The sequence below is a fragment of the Akebia trifoliata genome, chromosome 7, assembly GCF_017979445.1.
Source record: "Akebia trifoliata isolate Shusen 1 chromosome 7, ASM1797944v1, whole genome shotgun sequence".
NCBI lineage: Eukaryota > Viridiplantae > Streptophyta > Magnoliopsida > Ranunculales > Lardizabalaceae > Akebia > Akebia trifoliata.
In genome coordinates, this window is record NC_141381.1 from 28,239,794 (window position 1) to 28,263,478 (window position 23,685).

General features: G+C 33.1%; 2 protein-coding genes across 27 annotated transcripts; one reads left to right on the forward strand and one right to left on the reverse strand.

Annotated features, from left to right (window-relative positions):
* The first annotated feature begins 7,161 nt into the window (after positions 1–7,161).
* Positions 7,162–16,815, forward strand: LOC147398780 (uncharacterized). 26 transcript variants are annotated; one of them, XR_015180012.1, is made up of 7 exons: positions 7,162–7,566; positions 8,814–8,885; positions 9,274–9,372; positions 9,457–9,560; positions 10,492–10,675; positions 12,006–12,108; positions 13,168–15,264. XR_015180012.1 is itself a non-coding variant. In XM_086448081.1 (6 exons), exons 1-5 carry the CDS (start codon positions 7,507–7,509, stop codon positions 12,105–12,107), a joined length of 399 nt encoding a protein of 132 aa, XP_086304207.1. In that variant the 5' UTR covers positions 7,162–7,506; the 3' UTR covers position 12,108; positions 15,272–16,815. The 26 variants fall into 26 exon arrangements, 9 of the variants coding, with proteins under 9 accessions (XP_086304207.1, XP_086304209.1, XP_086304206.1 ...); XR_015180011.1 differs by lacking the exon at positions 13,168–15,264 and adding an exon at positions 12,218–12,404; XR_015180018.1 differs by lacking the exons at positions 10,492–10,675; positions 13,168–15,264 and adding an exon at positions 15,272–16,815.
* Positions 16,816–19,726: 2,911 nt separating this feature from the next.
* Positions 19,727–22,204, reverse strand: LOC147398781 (putative disease resistance protein At1g58400). Its single transcript, XM_086448089.1, has one exon. It carries the CDS (start codon positions 21,992–21,994, stop codon positions 19,946–19,948), a length of 2,049 nt encoding a protein of 682 aa, XP_086304215.1. The 5' UTR covers positions 21,995–22,204; the 3' UTR covers positions 19,727–19,945.
* Between the last annotated feature and the right edge of the window lie 1,481 nt (positions 22,205–23,685).

Sequence of the window (23,685 nt, forward strand, 5' to 3'; positions counted from 1 at the left end):
TGATGGGTGAGTGATTACTTACTTCATATTCTTTTCTTTAGTGCAGTTCTTGAGCATGCGAAGTTCATATGTGCTTTCTTATTGTTTATGTTCAAGAAAAGAATCCTATAACATATACTTATAAAAGAGGATTCTCTAATCTCTAGCTAAGATTATGGTCCATTCCTGTTTTAGGCTATATATTCTCAATTAGATTTTGCTTGCTTTGTTCTATGGAATGAAGACTAAATTAAAGAACCTTTACCTTACTTTTTCAGAAAAATTATTTGTTTAGGCAATTTTTTGACCTTAGCCCTTTGTTTCACAATTTAGTTTATAAAGTTTAGATTGAACCTAGCTAAGACCTAACTTCTTAGGTTGAATTCATGACCTTCATTGACATTTAAACCCTATCTTTCTACCCTCACAGAATTCTAACTCATTACCTATATCGCAATGTCAGTAAAGAAAACACATCTACTTCATCTACAATGTGAAAGAGAAACTAATTTAGAAATGTCTATGATTCTATAAAGAAAACTCTGTGTAATCTATCTTTCATCCTCAATAGTCTGAACAAATGAGAACTAAAAACTAGTTTACAAGTGTCTATAAGTCTACAAAGAGAACTCTGTGTGATCTATCTTTCATCCTCAGTCAGAACAAATTGGAAAGAGAAACTAATTTAGAAATCTCTATGAGCGCACGAAAGAGAACTCTGTGTGATCTGTATTGATTTTTTTCTTCTTTTATATGTCTATTTACAGTGATAACTGGTACTGTAAATTTATCGACTTTTTGTAGAGTTTGTGAATCCCAGCTTCATCACCATGTCCTTTGTCACCATCTGACACAGTAACATACAGATAAAAGATCACCTATACATCTTATAGGATCATAAAAAAAAAGGGCTTAATTTTCTTCCATTTGAGACCAACAGATTTATTAATTGCACAGTGTCTTTTCCCCAACCTCTCATTTACTATCATCTCCAACACTTAGTTATATATTCATGTTGTTATGTATTCATGTTATAATATCTTTGAGAAGAAGAAGAAGAAGAAGAAGAAGAAGATGAAGATGACGATGATGATGATGATGATGTTTAAGTTTTTTCTTGGAGGAGGTCTTCAAATGGCATCAAAATGATGCTGTTGTGAAGAGGAGGACGTCGACCATATGTTCCTCCATCACAATCAGCAAGAGAATCCAATGGTCAGGGTTTAAAAGCAGAAAACTTGAAGAAAGAACTGCTGTCTCTGTTATTTATCTGACATTCAGGAGGTTGGGATGTCACGTCCATCGTTCTCCAATTCCTCGGCCACATTTCTCGAAATCGCCAAACAATCGCCTGTAGCTGAAGTTGGATTGATGGGGATAGGATACTGTACTCCCGCTTTTGGGTATCTTATTTTGGTACTGGTCTGGTGATTAGCCTAAATTTTGATCAGTGTTCTAAAAAGCGGACCAATCGGATTTTATGATAAAATTGGTTCGACTAATAAATCATCTTTTTTGTATTGGGTTGGTTTTGGTTTAGTTCCTAAGGTTTATAGAATCAGAATCATTATATTTTTTCTGTTTCGATTCTTGTCGGTTCTAATTCCAAATTTAAAATTAGTAGAACATGAATTAGTACCGTCAAAAATCACTAGTACCCATCAATTCCTATCATTAATAAACGGATGAGAAACAAAACAAAAAAAACTTAGGTAATAATAATATTCTATTGTATTTATACGCAAGTATTTTTTTATCATAAAATAAAAAAAATATCATTTACAAGCAAAATTGTAAAAAAAAAAAAAAAAAAAATAAAAAAAATCATAGCAAAATTACAAATATTCTAATAAATTTATAAGTTAACTTTTTTCAAAAACTGAAATCCATCTTTTTTACTATTAATAATCTTATAGGAAAAACATACATTTTAAATTAGAATACATAATTTATATAATTTTTTTTATTATATAATATTGATTGACTTTAAAAGATATAAAACCTTCAATTATTTATAATAAATAAATAAATAAGTAAAATAAATCGGTTTCGAATATCCATGGGTACCCATTGGATATATAATCTATCAATCCTGGTTCCTATTCGATTCAATTCCTGTTAGACCTGACTCTAATCGAGTATTGAAAATAAGGAAGCCGAATCGGGGTTTTCAATTTTGGTTTTGGCTAAATAGGCACCCATTGGCATCCCTACCTTTTATGAATATAAAGAAAGCTATTTCAAGATTTATATACATTTACAAACAAAATTAATAGGCATACATTGGCAAAAGCCTCTTGCTCTCTTCGATCATATTATGAAAATTCGGAGGCCTCCTAACTTACCATGTTGCACATTGAAAACCTTTCTTGTGATCAGGGCAGGCGATTGCAATGATTAATCCCATCCCAAAGGTTATATCAAATAAATAAAATAAAAACATACACTGACCCAACCAAATTAATCACGAGTCAACCATGGTCCGACCAGTTTAAGACATGCATTGATTTTGATGGATCCAAGAAGAAAAATTAAAAATAAAAATAAAAATAAAAAATCCAAAGCTAATGGCTAGAAATCAATTGCTCAAAAAGTGTGCTACATGGCATTTTAAGGGAGAAGGAGGGGGGGTTGGCTTGAAATAAAATTTTTCAATTTTTTATCCTACCTTTATCTCGGGCCCATACAAGCACCTAATTTCCATAAAAATATTGGTTGAGAGGGTTTCTCTTTTAGTTCTTTATGCAGTCTGATAGCGTGAAGTTTGCATTTCCACTGCACTTCAGGATATCAGGTAGAAGAACACAGTACGGAGTATGGCTTTCTGAAGTTTTTGTTGGATTTTCTCTACTGCCACCACTTTCTTTCTGAATCCACCTATGCATCCCTATTCCTCCTCTGACTCAGAGTTTAGTTTTCAATGGGCTGGGCCGTGATGGCCTGATATTATTGGGCCTACACTAGACCAAGCAATAACAAGTCACTTATTGAAGCCCGTAAATTTTCGCACATATGTATAATATAATATAAATAAAATATAACTACATTAGGCCAGACTGGTGTAACTCCAGAATTTGAATCCGAGTCCGAGTCCGACTCTTATAGGAATAAGGTATAGCATTACCCATAATCATTAAGTCGGAGTACCTGTTTAAAACGGCAAAGTAAAACTTCAGAATAACTTAGAAAACGGGAAAAAAAAACGATGAAACATAAAAGATAAAAAATATATTAAAAACTATGTAAAATGTACATATCTAATAATATATGAGGTATTTATTTTAATTTATTCTATGTTTTGAATGTAACATCTTCTCAAATTTAATTATAAATTTTATGATGCCAACAAAAAAATTTACTTATCAACATATTTTTTTTTGTTTAAAATAATACACCATTGAAAAAAATGAAAATCATAACATCAAGATATTATTATAAAATCTCATATTTCTACATTTAAGAGTCATCAAATTCTATTATGTATCAAATCCCACATTAAAAATAGAAAGTGTTTAAGTTTTATTTTATTTTATTTTTATCTTGTAAAAAACGTGTTTAAAATAAAAAAGATGAGATTTTTTCAAAATGTCTTATTTTTATTTTTCTGCATCTATGGCATTACCTATAAATTCTATGGGCCATATCTAAGTGGGGAGGTGGTGGGAAAAAGATAAAAACTAATTATGAACAAATTATGTGGAGGGGGGCCCACATATGAAAGAGACTGATTAACATAAGAGATATCTGCTGGCTGTGACCAAATCTAAAAAATATATTTTTATTTTTTATTTTTAAGTTCTTGTCTTAATCCTCTTAGTTGCACCACAAATGGGGAGTCCTTGAGATCTCCTTAATCCTTTGTGTAGAGGTGATTTTGAGTTACCTCTATCAACTATGCTATGCAACTTTGTTGAATGCTCCTTGTTCCCTTTGTCATCTGGAAGCATCGGCATGGTATCTACAAAAAATCTTTTGACGCTCAAATTAGTTTATCAGAAGAAAAGATATGTAGGGTTTACAGCTTGCTAGAAGGAAAGAAATATCATTTTCCTTCGATCTCTCTCCCTCTTATAGGGTTTTCTCCAGAATAGGATTTTTCCTACCTGATCCCTTCAAACTCGAGATTTAATCATGGGAAATACCTTATCCAAAAGAAAACTCCATTGAATTAAGATTACTTTGTTATATATTTTTGAATTCTTAGGATTTATCCTTTAAGTTAGGAAGTCAAAAGATAGATTGAGATTAGTTCATGCTTACCAACTTTTGCCATGTTTTGTCGTCAAAACAAGAATCTAGCTTTACCCTGAACTGCAATCAAGCAGGGCTAGGTTATTGATCTGATTTGGATACCACTTACTTGGAGTAAAAGCCTTTCTAATCTGCTCTACTCTTCAATAGGATCTGGACAAGTGTAAGGCCTACCTGTATTATGGCTTTTATCCTCTACACTTTGTATTTTCATTGTCATGACAAATCACAATCATAGGCACGTTCTTATAGTGTCTCAATCATTCATAGGCTTTGTTCTATCAAGGAATGGTAGCCACATTGACTTTAAGATCATCAAGATACTCCCCATGATTATTTTTAGGGACATACCACTCTCCTTGATCGAGAATAATAGAAGTCATAATGGATTAGGTCATTTTTTCAATCTCAATCTACTTGGTTTTTTTTAAAAACTTATTTGAGAGAAATGAAGTGAAAAAAGGAGAGCATTATTTATTCATTCATTTTTTTTTTAGTGTAGTCATATGTATGGAGTGCAAGGAGAATTTTTTTAGTGTTGGATGAAAACGGTAGTAGGTGATCTGCAACTAGTTGGACACTTAACATCATTAAAATAAGATATTTTTGTATGTTGAAATATGGCACCAAATCTTTAGGACAACCTTTCCTTTCCTAACTTCCCCACCCCAGATTGGATATCATGTACAACACTGAGCCAGGTATTCTTTATTTGCAAAATGACACCAAAATTTGCTTGATGGATGATTTCTAGCCTTTTAATGCGAATATTTACAATAGTGTTCATGGAACTTAACCATAGCTGGTTTATTCATAAGGCCATGATTGAAGAAAAAATGAACAATTCCGAAAGTCCAGTAAGGTTGATAATTCTAAAGGGTATCACGGGTTGAGAACTTACATAAGTCCCTGGAATAACGGAGCAATACTTATCCTTTCTCTTATGTTGTGGTGGCCAAGGTGGACAATTATTATTTAATGGCACCACTCTCAAACAAACACCAAGTGACATGCTTTTGGCCGAACTTTCCATGGACCTACAAAAACGAAAGAATAAAGGATGCTTAATTGTTCCTATGGGGTTGGTTTTGCTCAAATACAATCGACCAGATTGATTTTTGGTTTGTAGGTACTTGGAATGTTTCAATAATTCATGTGGTTCATGGGCCCAAAAGAATGTACACTGTTCATGTTGTCCTCGAGGTGAGATTCTAACTTCTAACCATGGTTTGCTGAGATGACTTGTGACTCAGACAATTTTTAAGCCTATTTCAGATCTGTGATTTGTGAAGCAAGAATATATAAGAAAGTGGTGGAGATACGAAGAGGAATAATTGAGGAAGTAAATGAAGAAGAAGAATTCAATCTTGGACAATTTTTTAAAATCATATTTCTAATTACTTCCTTTTTATAAAGTATTCGTTCATGAGTTTTTTGTAACTAAATTAATCCAAGAACAATGTAGAAGAAATAGATCAAGATGAAAGCACAAAAGAAACAATGAGGTTTACACCATTTCCTCAAGATTTAAGTACGTCCATGGATCCACATCGATTCTACTAAATATTTTTTATTATAGATTACACCCTTTCACAGAATAAAGAGAAAAATATACTTCTAAGAAATATAACTATGATTTTACATAATGCTAGTAAAGTATGAAAATACCCTTATTGTGGTGCTTGACTTATGAAAAAACTGTGGTATTATTGATAGTAACTCCTTGTTGACTAGTACCATTAGGCTCTACAAACTATAATAGATTCTACATATAAATCTTAGTGTAAGAGTCCTAGGTAAAATTTAGATACATGTACAAATTGTTGGAATAATATTAAATTTATAAACACTCTAGTGAACAAATTTTTGATATCTCAATTTCACCATACAAAAAGTTTGATAACTTATTATGGTAATTTACGAGTTTATCTCTAACAATTCAAATCAAGGCTTTAATGGTGAGTCCTTCTCCTTTGCCGAGCTAGGACACCGGTGTAATACTTGTCAAACATTCTTCGATGCGAAGTTAAAACAAAATTCTGATTAGTTGCAAAGAATAAAAGTTAGAAAATGGTTCCCCTTCCATAAGTTCTTTCTTCCATGGCTTCTCCTCTTTATTTATATGCTAATATTTTTCCTTAACCACGTATTGTCCCACGTCATTCCTTTTCTTACTTGGGGGGATTTGAGATTATCCTCTCTTCAAATCTTAGGGTTAACCAATGGAGAATAATTAAAAAATTGAAAGTCATCCACTTAGTAAAGGATGTGATTGATGTGATCAATTACTTTTAGATTTTTGAGATATTCTCTTCTTTGAGGGACTATGAGCTTGAGTAGCTGGAAGCTATTCTACCCAACCTTGAAAACTTTCTTCAATTTAGTCACATGTAAGGTCTAGAATTAGTTTGACTTTTGCCCTATACATTTATTTCAAGAATAATGCTGAAGTAACATTGTCAGGGATATCGTGGGGGACATAGGTGTGTACAGAATCATAGATACTTTCGTCAAGATCTCATTCGTATGCCAATGAAAAGTATTTATGATTTGGTACACATCCACGTCAGCCGATGTCCCTCACAATGTTACTCTAGCACAACTCATATTTCAAATAGAAAATAATAATGTATAGAATTTTGATCCACTCATTACAAGTGGAATGTTGGATGAGAAAAGAAAACAATCAAATCAAATAATTCATGAAATACAATGGCCATCTATGCTGGACTATGAATCTATGATAGAAATTTCGAGGTACAAATTAGAGACATTAAAGCAAAGGAGATAGAGAGCAAAGAAGATGAGTGGCCTTTAAAATACAACAATCTTTTGATAATTTATTGAGAGTTCGGGAATAATTTTCATAATATAAGGTATATAAATTCGTGGATTGTCGAGCGATAAAAATCAAACCCTTTCTCATGACCTTCCAAAAGTTTAATAGAGAAAATCTTGAGATGGATGTGGGCTTCAATTCAGCCCATTTCTGGGTCTGGCTAGTCTTGGGTTAGAAAACCCGGCCCATTGAAAGCGGAATTGGTGTTCTGGGCCTGAAAAAAACTCCTCTAACTCGTAGAGCGATGTGATGAGTCATCCAATGGGGAAGTGATAAGGTCACCTGCGGTGATGAAAAAGGCGCCAAACTCCAAAATTTTCTCCTCTTCAACTCAAATCTCACTCTGAAACCCATCAGATCTGTCTTTGCTACTCTGAGCTGATCATGATCTTGATCTTATTAGAGACCCAATCAATGGGGGGTGCAGTCTCACATCAATGGTTGCGTTCTGGTTTGGCGCGACGGAACAATTCTTCCCGAAGCTCGTCGAAAATGAGGTGATGTTCTGTATGGAGTTTTTTTTTTTAAATTCTTTTTTTGGGTTGATGAATTAGGGTTATATTTCTGTTGATTTAGACTAGTTTTTGTGTTTTGGAGGATGTTTAAGTTTGATTTGTTGAGTTTACGGACTTGATTCTGGTGATGATAGAGAAGCTACTTCTCTCAAGTTCTAGTTGATTCTGAATATAATTACTTAGATTTTATGTTTAGTTGACGAAAGCCTATGTTTGTTCTTTATTTTTGCAAGATTTTGATTCTGAATCTTAGTGTGTGTTTAGTAACACTTCTAAAGTCTGAATGGAGGTGGTCCACTTTTAAAATTCAGACTTTAAAAGTTTTATTTCCGTTTGTTTTGGTTCAGATTTCAGACTCTAGAACCAAAATTTAGAAGTTTTGAACCAGTGACGGAGAGATGGTGGACGAAACTTCTAAAATATGAATTTTTTTTTTAATTCTTAAAATACCCTCCTCAAAACCCTAATTTCTACCACTTATCCTTTCTTTATACGAATCTTAAAACCCTTATTCTTAACTTTTCCACCTCTCATTTATTTTCTACATTTCCTTCCTCTACAACTGTACTGTCAAAGTCTCTCCCCTTTCTCTCATTTCGTGTTTGAAAATCCTATATTTTTATACGAACCCTAAAACCCTATATTTTTATACGAGAAAATGAATGATTATTTATTGTTGATTATTAACTTGTTGGAATATAATTTCTCAAGTATGAATTCAAATTGAAAATAATACTTTTGGTGTGTTTGATGTGTTAGAAATCGAAATTAAATGTGTGGATGATTTCATTATGCATAACATGTTATGTTTTTCAGTCAACAATTTATTAGAATTACAAAAGGTTATTATTGTCAAAATGGTCATTATGTTTTAAAATTATATTTGTAACCAAAAGCTTTTAAAAATGATAAACAAACAACTTTTTCAGAATAAGATTTCAGATTTCAGATTTCAAATTCCAGATTTCAGAAAACAGAATTTAGACTTCAGACTCTAGCCTTCAGAAGTGTTACCAAACATACCCTAACTGTTTTGGCCCCAAAGGAAGTTTATTTATTATAATTGTGGAATATTTTAATTTCAATTTATGTCTTTTTCGATAACTTCACTTCACATAACTTCGATTTGATCTTTTTTTAAACTTTTTTGGGTATAATTCTCCTCAAGATTTTGTAGCTTCAGTTTCTCATCTTTTCAAAATGGCATAGTTATGGTTCAATTGCTTTAGAGTGATCCAGAATCTCAAGATCCTGTTATGTATGTAATGACGTCATCTACAGTTCTACATTGCGTAGTTGATGTAAGTTTGCTCCATAATCCTAGTTTATGCTTCTGTTACATGGTTTTAAAATTTGGTTTTGCGTCTTGTCTCGTCCATGCGTGATATTGAGTTGTCTCGGACGAGTTTTCCAATACATTTGAGATGTCACGTCCAAAATTTTCAAAAATGAACGTGAGGTATTAAATCTCATTCTAAAAATTGACTTTTGCATCCGTCTTGTTCATGCCTGATGCCAAGACAACTCGGGTGATACGTCTCGGTCTCGGACAGGTTTTCAAACCATGTTCTGTTATTGTTTTTGATTTTGCAGAAAATATCTATATATATATATATATATATCAACTATAGTGAAAAAATAGAAATTGAATTATTAATTGGTACATACCTGATACATTCATTGTTTCAGAGTCAATATTTTGTATCAATCTTGGCCAATACTGAATGTTTTTTAAACCATGGCTGCAATGGAGTTTCTAGTGAAGGGGTACGTTACAAGAAGAACGAAGAAGGTTTATTTTATACATGGTTTACTCATTATTTTTTTCACCAATACATGATATCAATAAAAACTTCTTTCATGCTCGATCAGGTATTCTTGGATGTGGTGGAAAGATTCAATATACTTGTCAATAGCAATCAACAAATAATCCGGTCGGATTTTGTCAAGGCATTGAAGATGAGAACATATTTGAGGTGCACTTTTCATCCACCTAGTAGTATTTCATTTGGACTTATTCATGGCACCTATGGTTCATCTTGTAGAGTTGTGGTTTTTCTCTTATAGTTTTTAGGAATCATGGTTGATGTGCCAAGCGAACCAAAAAAATGGTATTGAGCATCAATTGATCTGCACAAGTGCAAAGGTTTCAGATCTAAAGATAACTCTGTGGACATCATTATCTTCATTGTTAATTTTTTTTTTTTTTTTTTTATATTTAAATTTATAATTGGAGTACATAATTCATTGTTTGTTTTTGATGTTGAATGTGAACTAAAAACACATGGGTTTTTTGGGGTCATAACAGTTAAAGCTTCAAAGTAATGGGACAAATGTTTTGAGGTACCCTTAAATTTTAAGTGGATTTGATTTGTTCACTCTAATGATGAAATATTCAATGTTCATATTCTAGAGCTTGTTTCCCTGCTAAATTAGTTATAAACGAGGCTTTGTGTCATTGTTTAAAGTCTCGGTATCAGTAATGGCTTTGTGTCTGATTAAAGTCTTGGTATCGTCCAGCTTTATATATATTCATTTTATCAACTAGATTAGTTGGTAAAGTCTTTGGGTGATGAAACCGGAGACTGGGCTCAAATCCTGTCAGCAGCAAGTTACTTAACTCGTTAAAAACAGGCTTACTAATAAAAAAAAAAGAAAACCCTTAAAAAAAAATATTAAATCACAAAAAAGGGAAGCAAACCACAAAAATGGAAAATGCATAGTGGAACAAAAAAGAGATGACAAGGGAAACAATTTTTATACATGTAATTTGTTCATAAATTTCTACTTGATGCATTGTTGCTAATGGTTTTTTCATGTTAATGTAAAATTAATGGCCATTTTTCCATATTTGATTAACATGATTTCTGAAAGGAACTCTCTTCTTCCCTTGCATTGCTCAAACAGCTTTTTGGAGTACAAGAGAATAAACTGCATCAAATCCGATGAATGCAAATATACAAAATAACATTGCCCAGTTGAAGAGCAGTCAAGAGTGTATTCTAAGGATGAGAGGATGTGGAAACCACTTACCTCATTTCATATATCACCAAATACGGACGAGTTATGAGTTTCAAGTGGTGGTTTATCTGTATTGCTCAGCACTGTAAATCATTTTTTATATACCAGCTTATTTAATTCACTGTGCGTAGAGAAAGGGGAAGAGGAGAGATCATTTATAAAAATTAATCATACATGGAACTAAATATTGTGAACAAGAAATATAAAAAGTTTCTGAAACAAACGCGGTCCCTCTTCTAGGTACTAGATTATAATTTAGGTCAAAATCTTAAAGAATAACCTTTTCTCTATGCACATTTGTTTGTTATTTTATTCCATTTTTCTATTGCTGAGTAGCAATTTAACTTTTTTTTTTTATTTTTATTTAAATAAAGAGCTATTTAATTCATAATGAAAGAGTTTGCATACTAATTCAGTGCAAATATCCCAGTTGCTGCATACATGTCATGAGTGAGCTTTTGCTACTGTTAGGTTCTATCCAATAGGGATGAAATGTTTCACATAGGGGTCGATGAAAATTACACATTAAAGAAACTATCCTATGCAAACCGAATGGTTTATGGTTCTTCAACCCACGTTGACATGATTGTAGGATGAGCTATTCTGTAGAAAGATGAATCTGATGGCACATACAAACCAATTTTTTTTATTGGTAAAATATTACAATTTCAAGCTCTCTCTCCACCACCTTAGGCCCATGGGACATTTTGGACTTGAAATGGTTCGGGCAGTTAGAGGGTGTTCTAGGAATTTCAAAAATGCCTATTATGAATTTTTCTTAGTCAAAATTTCAAGGGAATATCTTTAGATACTTTTCAGCTGGGGGGGGGGGGGGCGCACATGTTGTCAAGGGTATTTTTAATGATTATTTTGGACCTGAATTGATGTTTCGTAACCAAGTATGAGCTTTTCTATTTGGGGAATGGTCTAGGAGCCCAGGATTAGCTCTGGCAGTACTAAAAGGGGTTCTGAGCAGCAATGCTCAGTAATGGGGAAAAAAAAAGAACCGAGAAGAGACAAGTTGACAGGTTAGGCAGGTAGAAAATGGGGTCTACACACTTATTGTTGTTTCATTACTGTGTCACACTTTGTATTATCAATGCATTTGTTTCAATGTTTTCCTTGCCTACCTATTGCTGTGTTACTTTGTTGTCCTGTGTATCATCAATTATTTACCTATTTCTCAATGATTTCCATGCTTACCTTTTACTCCATTACTGCATCTGGTTGTGTATCATTAGTGCATTTGTCTTGGTGCTTTCTATGCTTATCATTGCTCCATTACTGTGTCATGTTTTGTGTCGTCAATGCATTTATTTAGTTCTTGGTGATTTCCATGCTTACCTATTACACAATTATTGAGCCGAACTGTATATCATCAATGCATTTGTTTGTTTCAGCCTATTCTTCCTATAAAGCAAAATTCTCTCTATGATAGATTATCATTGGTGCCATGGAAGATGATGAAATCGCTTGGGGACTCTTCCAGCATAAATAATTGAGGTATTCAGCTCAATGGTATCTATCAATTGTCTTTTAGGAATGGGTAATATTGGAAAACATTTGATCTAATTATGACTAATTTTCACATGTTTGACATGGAGTGGTTCAGAAGGTGCCAACTTAGCTAAGTTGGTAAAGTTTGTGGAGTGTTGATGCCCCGACCTGGGTTCAAAATTGGTTGGACCCACCTTCATGCTGACCACTAACACCTTGCTTGCCTAAAAAAAAAGATATGGACATGTCATGCTTATTAATACATTGGCTATTGAAATGAATCATGCTACTACTTTTGAGAATGTTATGGATATGTTTCCATGGAAAGTATCGAAAGATTTTTTACTTTTATAGGACTGAAACTAATAATCATTAGCATATTTATAGCTAATTCAACCTAATTTATTTTTAACCTTTTTTATATTTCAAGTATGTACAATATTTAAAAATAAGTTAAAATTTAAGGCAGGCAATGATAAACCTATTACATATGATTTTAGATGATTAGTATATATCAACACAAATGTGTAATAGGATTTTAAATATTAGTATTATGAAATTATATGCATGATATAAAGTTTAAAAATTATAAATATAAATACCAAACTTTGTACTTCATGTGCATAATCTAAATTATAAATATATGCATAATTGATACACACACACACACACACACACACACATACACACGCATATATATATATATATATATATATATATATATATATATATTTCATATTTGAATAAAAACAATGGCCATTTACTCCAGTTAAACCAAAGGGTATAAAAGTAAATTCTTCTTTACTAGTTATATCCGTTTTCATCATCAACAGTTTATTTACAAAAGCAGATAAATTTATAGTTTTTGTAAATATATTTAGAAAAGCTATATATTCGTTTATGTAAAACACCATTTTTATATTTTAAGCATCCTGCTAAGTCAATTATATTAAATAATCAATTATTAATGATCTATCAATCTACTCCATAATAACAATTAATTAATATTTATGATAAATATAAATTTCTAAAAGATTCAAACTGGTTTAATCATTTGGCTAATAGGACGAGAGGACTAAAATGATGCAATTCGGCCTCGATGGGGGACGAGACAATTGAGGTGCAGGGTTATAAAACCATGCTATGAGTGCCAATTTTGTATGAGAGATCAACAAATGAATCGGTTGGCCCAAACCATTCGTTAAATAGCAATCTTCTTTGTTTTCTTATCAAGAGATTCCCAAGAAAAAAAAATTCAAAATACAAAAGAACTCAGTACATGCTTGGATGGAGATCGTTATATGAAATCCGAGGGATATGCTTGATCTTGTAATAGTCTTTGCTCCCATCACACCTAATGTAATTAGGTGGCTTGATGTTTCAAGCATTCCTTTTGCTCTTCAATCCATGAATTTAAAATTCGTACGAGATTGAGATGCATCGTTTGAGTTGTCTCAATATCAGGCATGAACGAGATGGATGGAGAAGTCAATTTTTCGAACGAGATTTTATACCCCATTTTCATTTTTCAAATTTTTTGATGAGACGTCTCAAGCGTATCAAAAAACTTGTCCAAGACGACTTGAGCTCTGGCATGGACGAGTAGGAATATATTAGAGTGGGGGTACTAGATCCCCCCCCCCCCCCCCCTCTCCCAATTCTTTGGATTAATGTGCTATTGAGATAGATTTTATCGGTAGATAAAGAAATCTGCCACTATTGCCCCCACAATTTTTTTTTTCCACTCTTAGTTGCTCCCACAAACTTTTTTTTTTTCACTCTTATGTTTGCATCGTAAACAAATGCAAACAGAAACGTTTACGTTTGTTTGTAGGATGTGAGTGCTTAGATGTTAAAATTCTGGTGGGTCCCATCGTAAAGCAAAACAAAACTTAATTAAAATTACAACGAAATCTCCGTAAAGTGTTGCGGAGAAAATACCTCCACAAAAATTTACGTTATGTTAACTTTCCTCCCTCTCTCTCTCTCCGCTTTCTCTGGCTTTTCCCAACTTTTTAAACATTTCCCAACGTTAATATAATTATTATTTAAACAAAAAATCGTGAGAGAGAATCTTACTTTGAACAAGTAAAATTGCCAAAAAAAAAAAAAATTGATTTTTTAAATATTACTGTTTTTTTTTTTTAAATATAAGAAAAACGAGGGATAGAATCCTACCTCATTAATTTATATTTATTTTTTAAATTAAAAAAAAATAATTGTGGGATAATAGTCTTACTTGGATTAATTTATATATATTTTTTATAAATTAAAAAAAATTGTTTTTCATTAGATGTAGGGTATTAAAATTTTGGGGTAAGTTACGCTAATATTGACATGTTTGGGGCAATAAGGTTTCTTTCCAAAATGGAAAATTAGCAAGTGGAAGTTGATATCATGTAGTAAATGTTTAAGGTAAATTGTAGGTGATTAAGGAAATTTTGGATTACTATTATAATCTTGATTTAAAGAGAATAGCATTGTATGACCTATATGAAAATGTTGTCTATAATTTTTTAATTTTTTTTTAAAAAGTAATAGGTAACTATTTATCTTTTTTTATTTAACTTCAAATAAGGTTTTAAAAAGAAAAATAATTTTTTTTACGTTTACGTGATAATCAAGTAAACGTAAAATTTTCCATTGGACACAATCAAGCACTCTAATAACAAAATTATGTAAATTTCAGTAAACACAAAATTCTGCAAATACAAAATTTTGTGTTTGTGGCAGTTTACGTTGCAAATAAGCAGGGTTAATTGTCCTCACAATTTTTTCTACTCTTGGTTGTCCTCATACAAGAAAAATCCTCGGTCCACCCCTGTGAACAAGTCGAGATGCGAAACTGAGTTTTAAAATCATGCTTTAATCACGTCTTGGAAGGGATGCGTCTTGTATTATTTATTTATTTAAGAATTTGTTAATATAGCATGTGGGACTGTCAACGTGAATGTCTAAATCTAATTAAAAATTAGAGCTGATATCCGAATTCAAATCTAGATACGATCAATGCTCAAATTCAAATTCCATTATCTCATGGATATAAGGAAGACCAAGGTCTTAGGTTCAGACCTCTTGGATAGCTTGCTCAAAAAAAAAAAAAAAAAAAATTATCTCATGGATATCAAATTTGGATCTGATATTATATTATTACATGGATCGTGTTCAGGGGCCAAAAGATTTGTTAATTACTTGTTCAGTACATTTTGAAACTAAAATGCAAGGAATTTAAGGAAACTCACAAAGTAGTATGGAGAAGCAGACACTACAGACAGTGAGTTGATGGGCTACATCGCATATGGAGGAAAGAGAGATGGCTTTTAATGAACCAGTTCCAACAAGGATGTGTTGGTCCTCTGAGCCTTGGCATTCCCCTCCAATTCATGTAATCTTATGATCTCATTGGAGACTTCAGGCTCGAGGAACCAACAAGTGTCCAATATCGAAAAAATAAATTGTAGATTGCCATCCAGAGACGACAATTGTACTTTTGTCTCCCATACTCTGCCAAAACGGTCTAAAAATCGTTGAACCACCACTGTATATACATATTACATCTTAGCATAGTCTCTTAGTAAATAATTGTTGTACATGCAAAGCCAGTATGAACAAGTAAACACAAAGAAATCCAAGATGTCTTCAAGAGCAATCATTTGTTAGTATGAAGGTCACGTTGAAGATATCATGTATATTGGTGAAAATACATGAATTTTATTGACTTCACCAGAGATTATATGTTCAGAGATATAATGCTTCATTATTTTGTTTTGTAATATTATACAACAATTCTCAATAAGGTCTTTTATCACATTAGATTATGAAAAAAATTTAATTGATATTTTTGAGCAAGGAACTTGATAATATATATTTACAAAGTAATCAAAATACCCGAAGTATAATTATTTTTGTGGTATAACATGAAAATATTGAAACGTACCAATCAAATTATATTTATACTATATATTTGTTTATGTAAAACACTATTTTTATATTTTAAGCATCCTTGCTAAGTCAATTGGGATTGGTGTTTTTTGATATTAAATAATCAATTATTAATGATCTATCACTACCCCATAATAAATATCTAAAAGATTCAAACTGGTTTAATCATTTGGCTAATAGGACGAGATGACTGAAACGACGCTATTCAGCCTCGATGGGGGACAAGACAATTGAGGTACAGGATTATAAAATCATACTATATGAGTGCGAATTTTGTATGAGAGATCAACAAATTGATCAGTTGGCACAAACCATTCATTAAATAGCAATTGTCTTTGTTTTCTTATCAAGAGATTCCCAAGACAAAAAAAAAATTCAAAATACAAATGAACTTAGTACATGCTTGGATGGAGATTGATATAAGAAATACAAGGGATGTGCTCGATCTTGTAATACTCTTTGCCCCCATCACTACTCAACTTCCGTCGAAGATCAGGATGAAAAGGGAACAAATCCAATTTTAGGAGTGTGGTAATTAATTGTGCTTTTTCTTTTGTTGGAGGTAATTTTGTATTGGCATAAGGGACAGTGTATCAAATTAAGGATTTCAATCTACTTTATTTTGAGGTAAATTTTAGGAATTTCTACGAGGGATTTTCAATAGTTTTAGAGAAAGTGAGATTGAGAATCTTATTCCTAATTTTCACGGAAATAATGAAAAAATTCTCATCATCGCCCCCATGGATATGGACAATCTTACCGAACCACACTTTAAAAAAAATTAGAATAATTTACCAAAACGGTAGAGTTTTCGAAATTAATTCCGAAAACGATATACTGTAGCAATTAATTCCGAAAACGGTAAATTTACCGTTTTCGGAATTAATATTTTTTACCAAAACGGTAAAACAGTAAAATATTTTTTTTATATACCGAAAATACCCTTTTTTTTGTTTTACATATATATTTACAATTTTAACCTTAAAAAAATGAAAATCCAATTAAAAAGATTCACTCTCTTTCAGTAATCCAACAATCATATGTATTTATAATTTTGTTTTTACCGAAATCAATTTTATTTTTGTAATTTCAGTCAAAAAATAAAAAAGGGCATTTTCGGTATAAAAAAAATATATTTGACTGTTTTTACCGTTTTGGTAAAAAAAATTAATTCCGAAAACGGTAAATTTACCGTTTTCAGAATTATTTGCTACAGTGTACTGTTTTGGTAAATAAATGAAAAGTTGTGCATGTTTTGGTAAATCTGCCTAATTATTTGTGGTGTTCCGTCTTTAATTCTAATTCACATTTCAATTTGAATCGTTATTATTTTTTTCTTCCACCCAATATTTCTACAAAGTGGAACAAATGAAGGCACTCAACTTACTCTGTATTTGTGCTCTTCCTTCTCTCTTAGGAATATGAGCACTGCTCAACAAATAAAGACCCTCAAACTTGCTCCTTAAAGTCAAGGTCTTTCCTTCAACATTTAGTGGTTTCTTTTGCCGTACTATCCTCCAAAGTGGAATAAAAGTCCAAGACCTTTAATGGTTGTATGAATTAGAAGATAAGGTTCATTACACCAAGTTGGAAAAATCTGCATCCCATTCATTATAAAATTATTTTCCTTCAATTAATACGGTTTCTAGTTTATGCCTCATTGATTGAGGAAGGAGACTCCATATAGCTTCTGTTACATCAATAAGAAATGGTGCCTAACCATTCTATTCTTATTTACATTTATTCTTGGAAATTAATGTTAGTTAAATGTTATTTTGAATAACAAGTTTTGAAAGTCATAATCATTGATGGTAACCCATGTTCTCTTATAAATAAAAGAATTTTTGAAGATGAGAAAAATCATGAGAGCCATCTTGGGGCCTACCCCTGGAAATCATGTTTAGAGGGGATGAGTCTTGTATTTGAAAAGTTTAATTAATTTTGAATACCAGCGGTGAGAAACTAGTTGTTATACCATTTTCTTTCCAAATTGGGTCTTAAGTCTGCTAATGTAATTAGGTGGCTTGACGTTTCAAGAATTCCTTTTGCTATTCAATTCATGGTTTTAAGATTCGTCTGAGATCGAGATGTATCATCTGAGTCCTCTCGGTATCAGGTATGAACGAGACGGAGAAATCAATTTTTCGAACGAGATTTAATACTCCACATTCAATTTTCAAATTTTTGGATAAGACGTCTCAAACGTATCGGAAAACTTGTTTGAGACGACTTGAGATCTGACATGGACAAGCAGGGGTGGATTTAGAGTGGGGGCACTTGTCCCAACAAAAGTTTTCAAATTCTATGGATTAATGTGCTATTGAGACAGATTTTAGCGGTGGATAAAGAAATTTGCCACTGTTGCCCCCAAAATTTTTGTTTTTCACTCTTAGCTGCCCCCACAACTATTTTTTTCACTTTTAATTATCCCCACAAAATTTTTTCTACTCTTGGTTGCCCCCACTTGAGAAAAATCTTGGCTCCGCCCCTCAACAAGTTGAGATGCCAAACCAAGTTTTAAAACCATGCTTCAATCTCGTCTTGGAAGGAATGTGCCTTGTATTATTTATTTATTTAAGAATTTGTGAATATAGGATGTGCAACTGTCAACGTGAATATCAAAATCTAAAAAAAATTAGAGTTGATATCCGAATTCAAATCTAGATACCATCAATGTCCAACATTCAAATTCAATTATCTCATGGATATAAGAAAAGAAAAATAGAAGATTTTCTCATGGACATCAGATTTGGAGATAATATATATTATTTACATGGGTCGTGTTTAGGGACTAACTATTTGGTCAACACGTTTTGTCCTATGGAGAAGCAGACACTTCAGACAGTGAGTTGATCGGCTACATCGCATGTAGAGGAAAGAGAGATGGGATTTAATGAACCAGCTCCAACAACAATGTGTTAGTCTTCTAAGCTTTGGCATTCCCCACCAATTCATGTAATCTTATGATCTCTTTGGGGACTTCAGGCCCGAGGAACCAGCAAAAGTTTCCAATATCGAAAAAATAACTTGTAGATTGCCATCCAGAGATGACAATCGTACTTGTCTCCCATCCTCTGCCAAAACGTCTAAAAATCATTTAACTACCACTGTAAATACATATTACATGTTAGCGCATAGTCTCTTAGTAAATAATTGTTGTACACATAAAGCCAATAAACACAAAGAAATCCACAATGTTTTCAAGAGCAATCATTTGTTGGTATGGAGGTGGGTTGAAAAGATATCAGGTATATTGGTGAAAATACATGAATTTTATTGATGTCACCAGGGATTATATATTTAGAGTTACAATGCTCCATTCTTTTGTGTTGTAATATCAAACAACAATTCTCAATAAGGTCTTTTATCACATTAGATTATGAAAAAAATTTAAATGATATTTTTGACTTAGGAACTTGATAATATATATTATAAAGTAATCAAAATATCCAAAGTATAATTACTTTTGTGGTACAACATGAAAATATTGAAACGTACAAATCAAATTATATTTACACTATATATTTGCTTATGTAAAACACCATTTTTTATATTTTGAGCATCCCTACTAAGTCAATTGTGTTTGGTGTTTGTTGATATTAAATAATCAATTATTAATGATCTATCAATATATCTCATAAAAACAATTAATTAATATTTACGATAAATATAAATTTCTAAAATATTCAAATTGGTTTAATCATTTGGCTAATACGAGGCAATTTGGCCGCGATGGGGGACGAGACAATTGGGGTACAGGGTTATAAAACCATGCTATATGAGTGCCAATTTTGTATGAGAGATCAACAAATGAATCAGTTGGCACAAACCGTTCATTAAATAGCAATTGTCTTCTTATCAAGAGATCCCCAAGAAAAAGAAATTCAAAATACAAAAGAACTCAGTACATGCTTGGATGGAGATCGATATAAGAATAATCAGGGATGTGCTCGATCTTGTAATACTCTTTGCCCCCATCACTACTCAACTTCCGTTGAAGATCAGGATGAATAGGGAACAAACGCAGTTCTAGGAGTGTGGTAATTAATTGTAAACCTTCAGGGAGAGTCCTCAATCTTGAACAATCAAAGAATTGGAGGTACTTCAAACTTGGGAAAGATCCTTCTTCAAGCTCTGTCCATTCAATTAGTTCAGGAATACAAATTATGAGAACCTCCAGATTGGGAAACCCACCTGATTTGCAGAATTCTCTACCAATATGTTTTGTTTGGTAGGCCTTCCAAAAACGGAGTCGTTTCAAGTTGGGAAGAAACTGAAGGATAGAAGTTGGGGTCTCAGGTAGATAGGAGCAGGTTAATGATAGATCAATGAGGTTTTCCATAGAGCTGATCCATTCAGGCATTTCTTGTAGGCGCCCAAGAAGACGAAACTTTTGAAGAAGCGGTGGAGGAGAAAATGATTCCAAGGAGGGTAACAAACTATTCTCATAGTCGTTTCTTTTTTTATAGTCGTTTCTTTTTTTACCTTCCTCGAAATAGTCGCGCTCCACTTCCAGAGACAGGGCGAGAAGCCGAGTCATTTTCATGATAGATGCAAAGGTCTCACTTGCATGATCTTCTGAGAAGCATTTAATCCCAAGTTTTCTTAGTTGAGTTAAACTACTCAATTCAATGGCAATGCCGCCTCCTGCATATAAACCCGTCAAGGTCTGAAGGTTTGTTAATGCCCCTATCCCGGAAGGGACCTTAACCACAGTATCCCCAGCAGATCTATGAGCTCTGGACATCATAAGATGCCTTAGTTGGACAAGATTCAAGATCCCACTCGACAGTGCAGAGAGACGACCACTCCATCTAATATCCAAAGTTTGTAAGTTTCGAAGATTATTTAGGCTTTCAGGAAGCTCATCCAATCTTGAATGTTTCAAACCTAGATATTTTAGGTGTATCAGATCTCCGACTTCCTCAGGTAGTTTCTTTAACTCAATATGTTCTAGGTTCAACACGCGCAAAAATTTCAAACCTTGGAACATAGTTTCCAAGGAATTCCAATACAAAGGGCTACTGCAATGCATCCCAAATGCAAATAGAGATCGAATTGGGAGACATAGCTTAATCAACTTAGGTGGAATTTTCTTATGGATGTCATGGATCGATAGAAAGCGCGTCGAAAGAGGGATATTAGAGTCTGAACTTGCACAGGTAATAAAGAAGTTTTCCATCCTCGTCTCATGGAGAAAGAATTCGCGATATGGATCGGGCACGATGAGAGATGTCCTGTACTCTCGTCCATCATAAACTAGGAAAAGCATTCCCGACTCAACCAACGTGTTGATATTTTCTTCTGCAACATCCTCCATCATCTCTCCTCGTCTTTCTTGAGTTAGACCTTCAGCCACTAAGAGTCGTCTCAATTTCCCTTTACCTATATAATATTTCTTGGGAAAGGTGCAACAGAACTGCATACATGATTTAAGGTAAAAGGAATCAAAATATTGCTGACTCTCATCGACAAAACTAGAAGAACTCTTGTTGTTTTTCTCCTCTTCATCTTCATCCTCCCTCTCTACCTTCGATAGATTTGAGATATCGATTTCAGACATTTTGTTTATAAGTTCGGCGATGCATCCATTCATCTTCTCCAATTCACTCCTAAAGTGACTGATGGTTGCTTCCATTGGATCAGACCCATCTCGGCCATTCAATTGAATGGTCAATTCATCGATACAGTCATTTGCTTTGTAGATGGTTTCCTTCAATTCACTCATCAAATTGTGAGTCAAATCTCCCACTTTTCTGATTATTTCGGCATCTCCTTGGAAGTATCCTATGTCATTGAGTTTACTCAACATTTGGATATGAGCTTCTTGATCTGAAAGTTGACTCTTGAGCGCTAGGATTTGATCTTCCAGACCTGAAAAGGTTTCGGGCTCTTGCAGAAACAATGAATTTAATCTCTGAAGGAAAAGAGTCACTAAAGCTTCTGCCATTATTTTATGTAAGAAAGAGGAGATCAGAAAATAGAAGGCTAATCGTTTATCCTCCTATCTATAAGATGAAGAAGCTTTGTGTGGCTCTATGACTCCTTAAGAAATGAAAATTTGGGTAATATTTATACTGAAAGCAGGGAGCTACTACTATTGTATTGAGTCAAGGTCCTCTCTCTCTCCCTCTTAAAAGTCAAGTTCACCGTGGATTTGTTATGTTTGTGCCTTGTCTTTTGTAGGAGGTAATTTTGTATTGGCATATAAGGGACTGTATATCAAATTAAGGATTTCAATCTACTTTATTTTGACGTAACTTTTAGAAATTTCTACGAGGAATTTTCAATAGTTTTAGAGAAAGTGACATTGAGAATCTTATCCCTAATTTTCACAGAAATGGTGAAAAAATTCGCATTATTGCCCATGGATATAAACAATCTTACCGAATCACACTGTAAAATTATGTATGTTGTTCTGTCTTTAATTTTGATTCACATTTTAATTTTGAACGTTATCATTGTTTCTTTGCACCGTCACCCTGCATTTCTTCAAAGTGGAACAAATGAAGGCACTCAACTTACACTGTTTTTGTGGTCCTCCTTCTCTCTTTGGAACAAGGGGCTCAACAAATAAAGACCTTCAATTTGTTCCTTAAAAGTCAAGGTTTGCACCTTAAAAGTCAAACAAAGGCACTGCCCAACAAATAAAGACCCTCAACTTGCTCCTTAAAAGTCAAGGTTTTCCCATCAATATTTAGTGTTTTTTTTTCCCTTACTATCCTCAAAAGAGGAATAAAAGTCCAAGAACTTTAATGGTTAGAAGATAACGTTCAACCAAGTTGGAAACAATGTACCCATTCATTGTAATCAATTACTACAGTTTCTAGTCTATGCCTCTCAAGTCACACCTATAGGCTGGAAAAATTGATGGAGGGAGGAAGCTTCATATAGCTCCAGTTACATCCATTAGATAAGGTGCTTAACCCATTGCTTACTCAACAAATAAAGACCCTCAACTTGCTCCTTAAAAGTCAAGGTTGTCCCATCAATATTTAGTGTTTTTTTTTTTTTTCCCTTACTATCCTCAAAAGAGGACTAAAGTCCAAGAACTTTAATGGTTAGAAGATAAGGTTCAACCAAATTGGAAAGAATGTACCCATTCATTGTAATCAATTACTACAGTTTCTAGTCTATGCCTCTCAAGTCACACCTATAGGCTGGAAAAATTGATGGAGGGAGGAAGCTTCATATAGCTCCAGTTACATCCATTAGATAAGGTGCTTAACCCATTGCTTACTCATTTACACTTTTTTACTTGGAAAGTATATGCTATTTAAATCTTATTTTGAATAACAAATTTTGAAAATCATAATTATGGACGATATTGGTTTGTTTCCTTTTTAAAGCACCTTTCCTTGAACATAGTGGAACTTTGAAGCGCCAAGTCGACTGAAAATGACACGTGCATTTTTCTCTTATTACATGCCCCCTACTTATTTATTAATATTTGAGATACCTCCTTAGATTTGAGATGCCACGTGTAATTTAAAGGAGAGGGTTCTACCAAAATTTTGAAGTGGGATGCTCACTTCATAGTTTTTTCCCAGACGCAAACAGCATCTTGCCATGTTCTCTTTTAAATAAAAGAATTTTTGAATATGAGAAAAATCATGAGGGTCATCTTGGGGCCTACCTTGG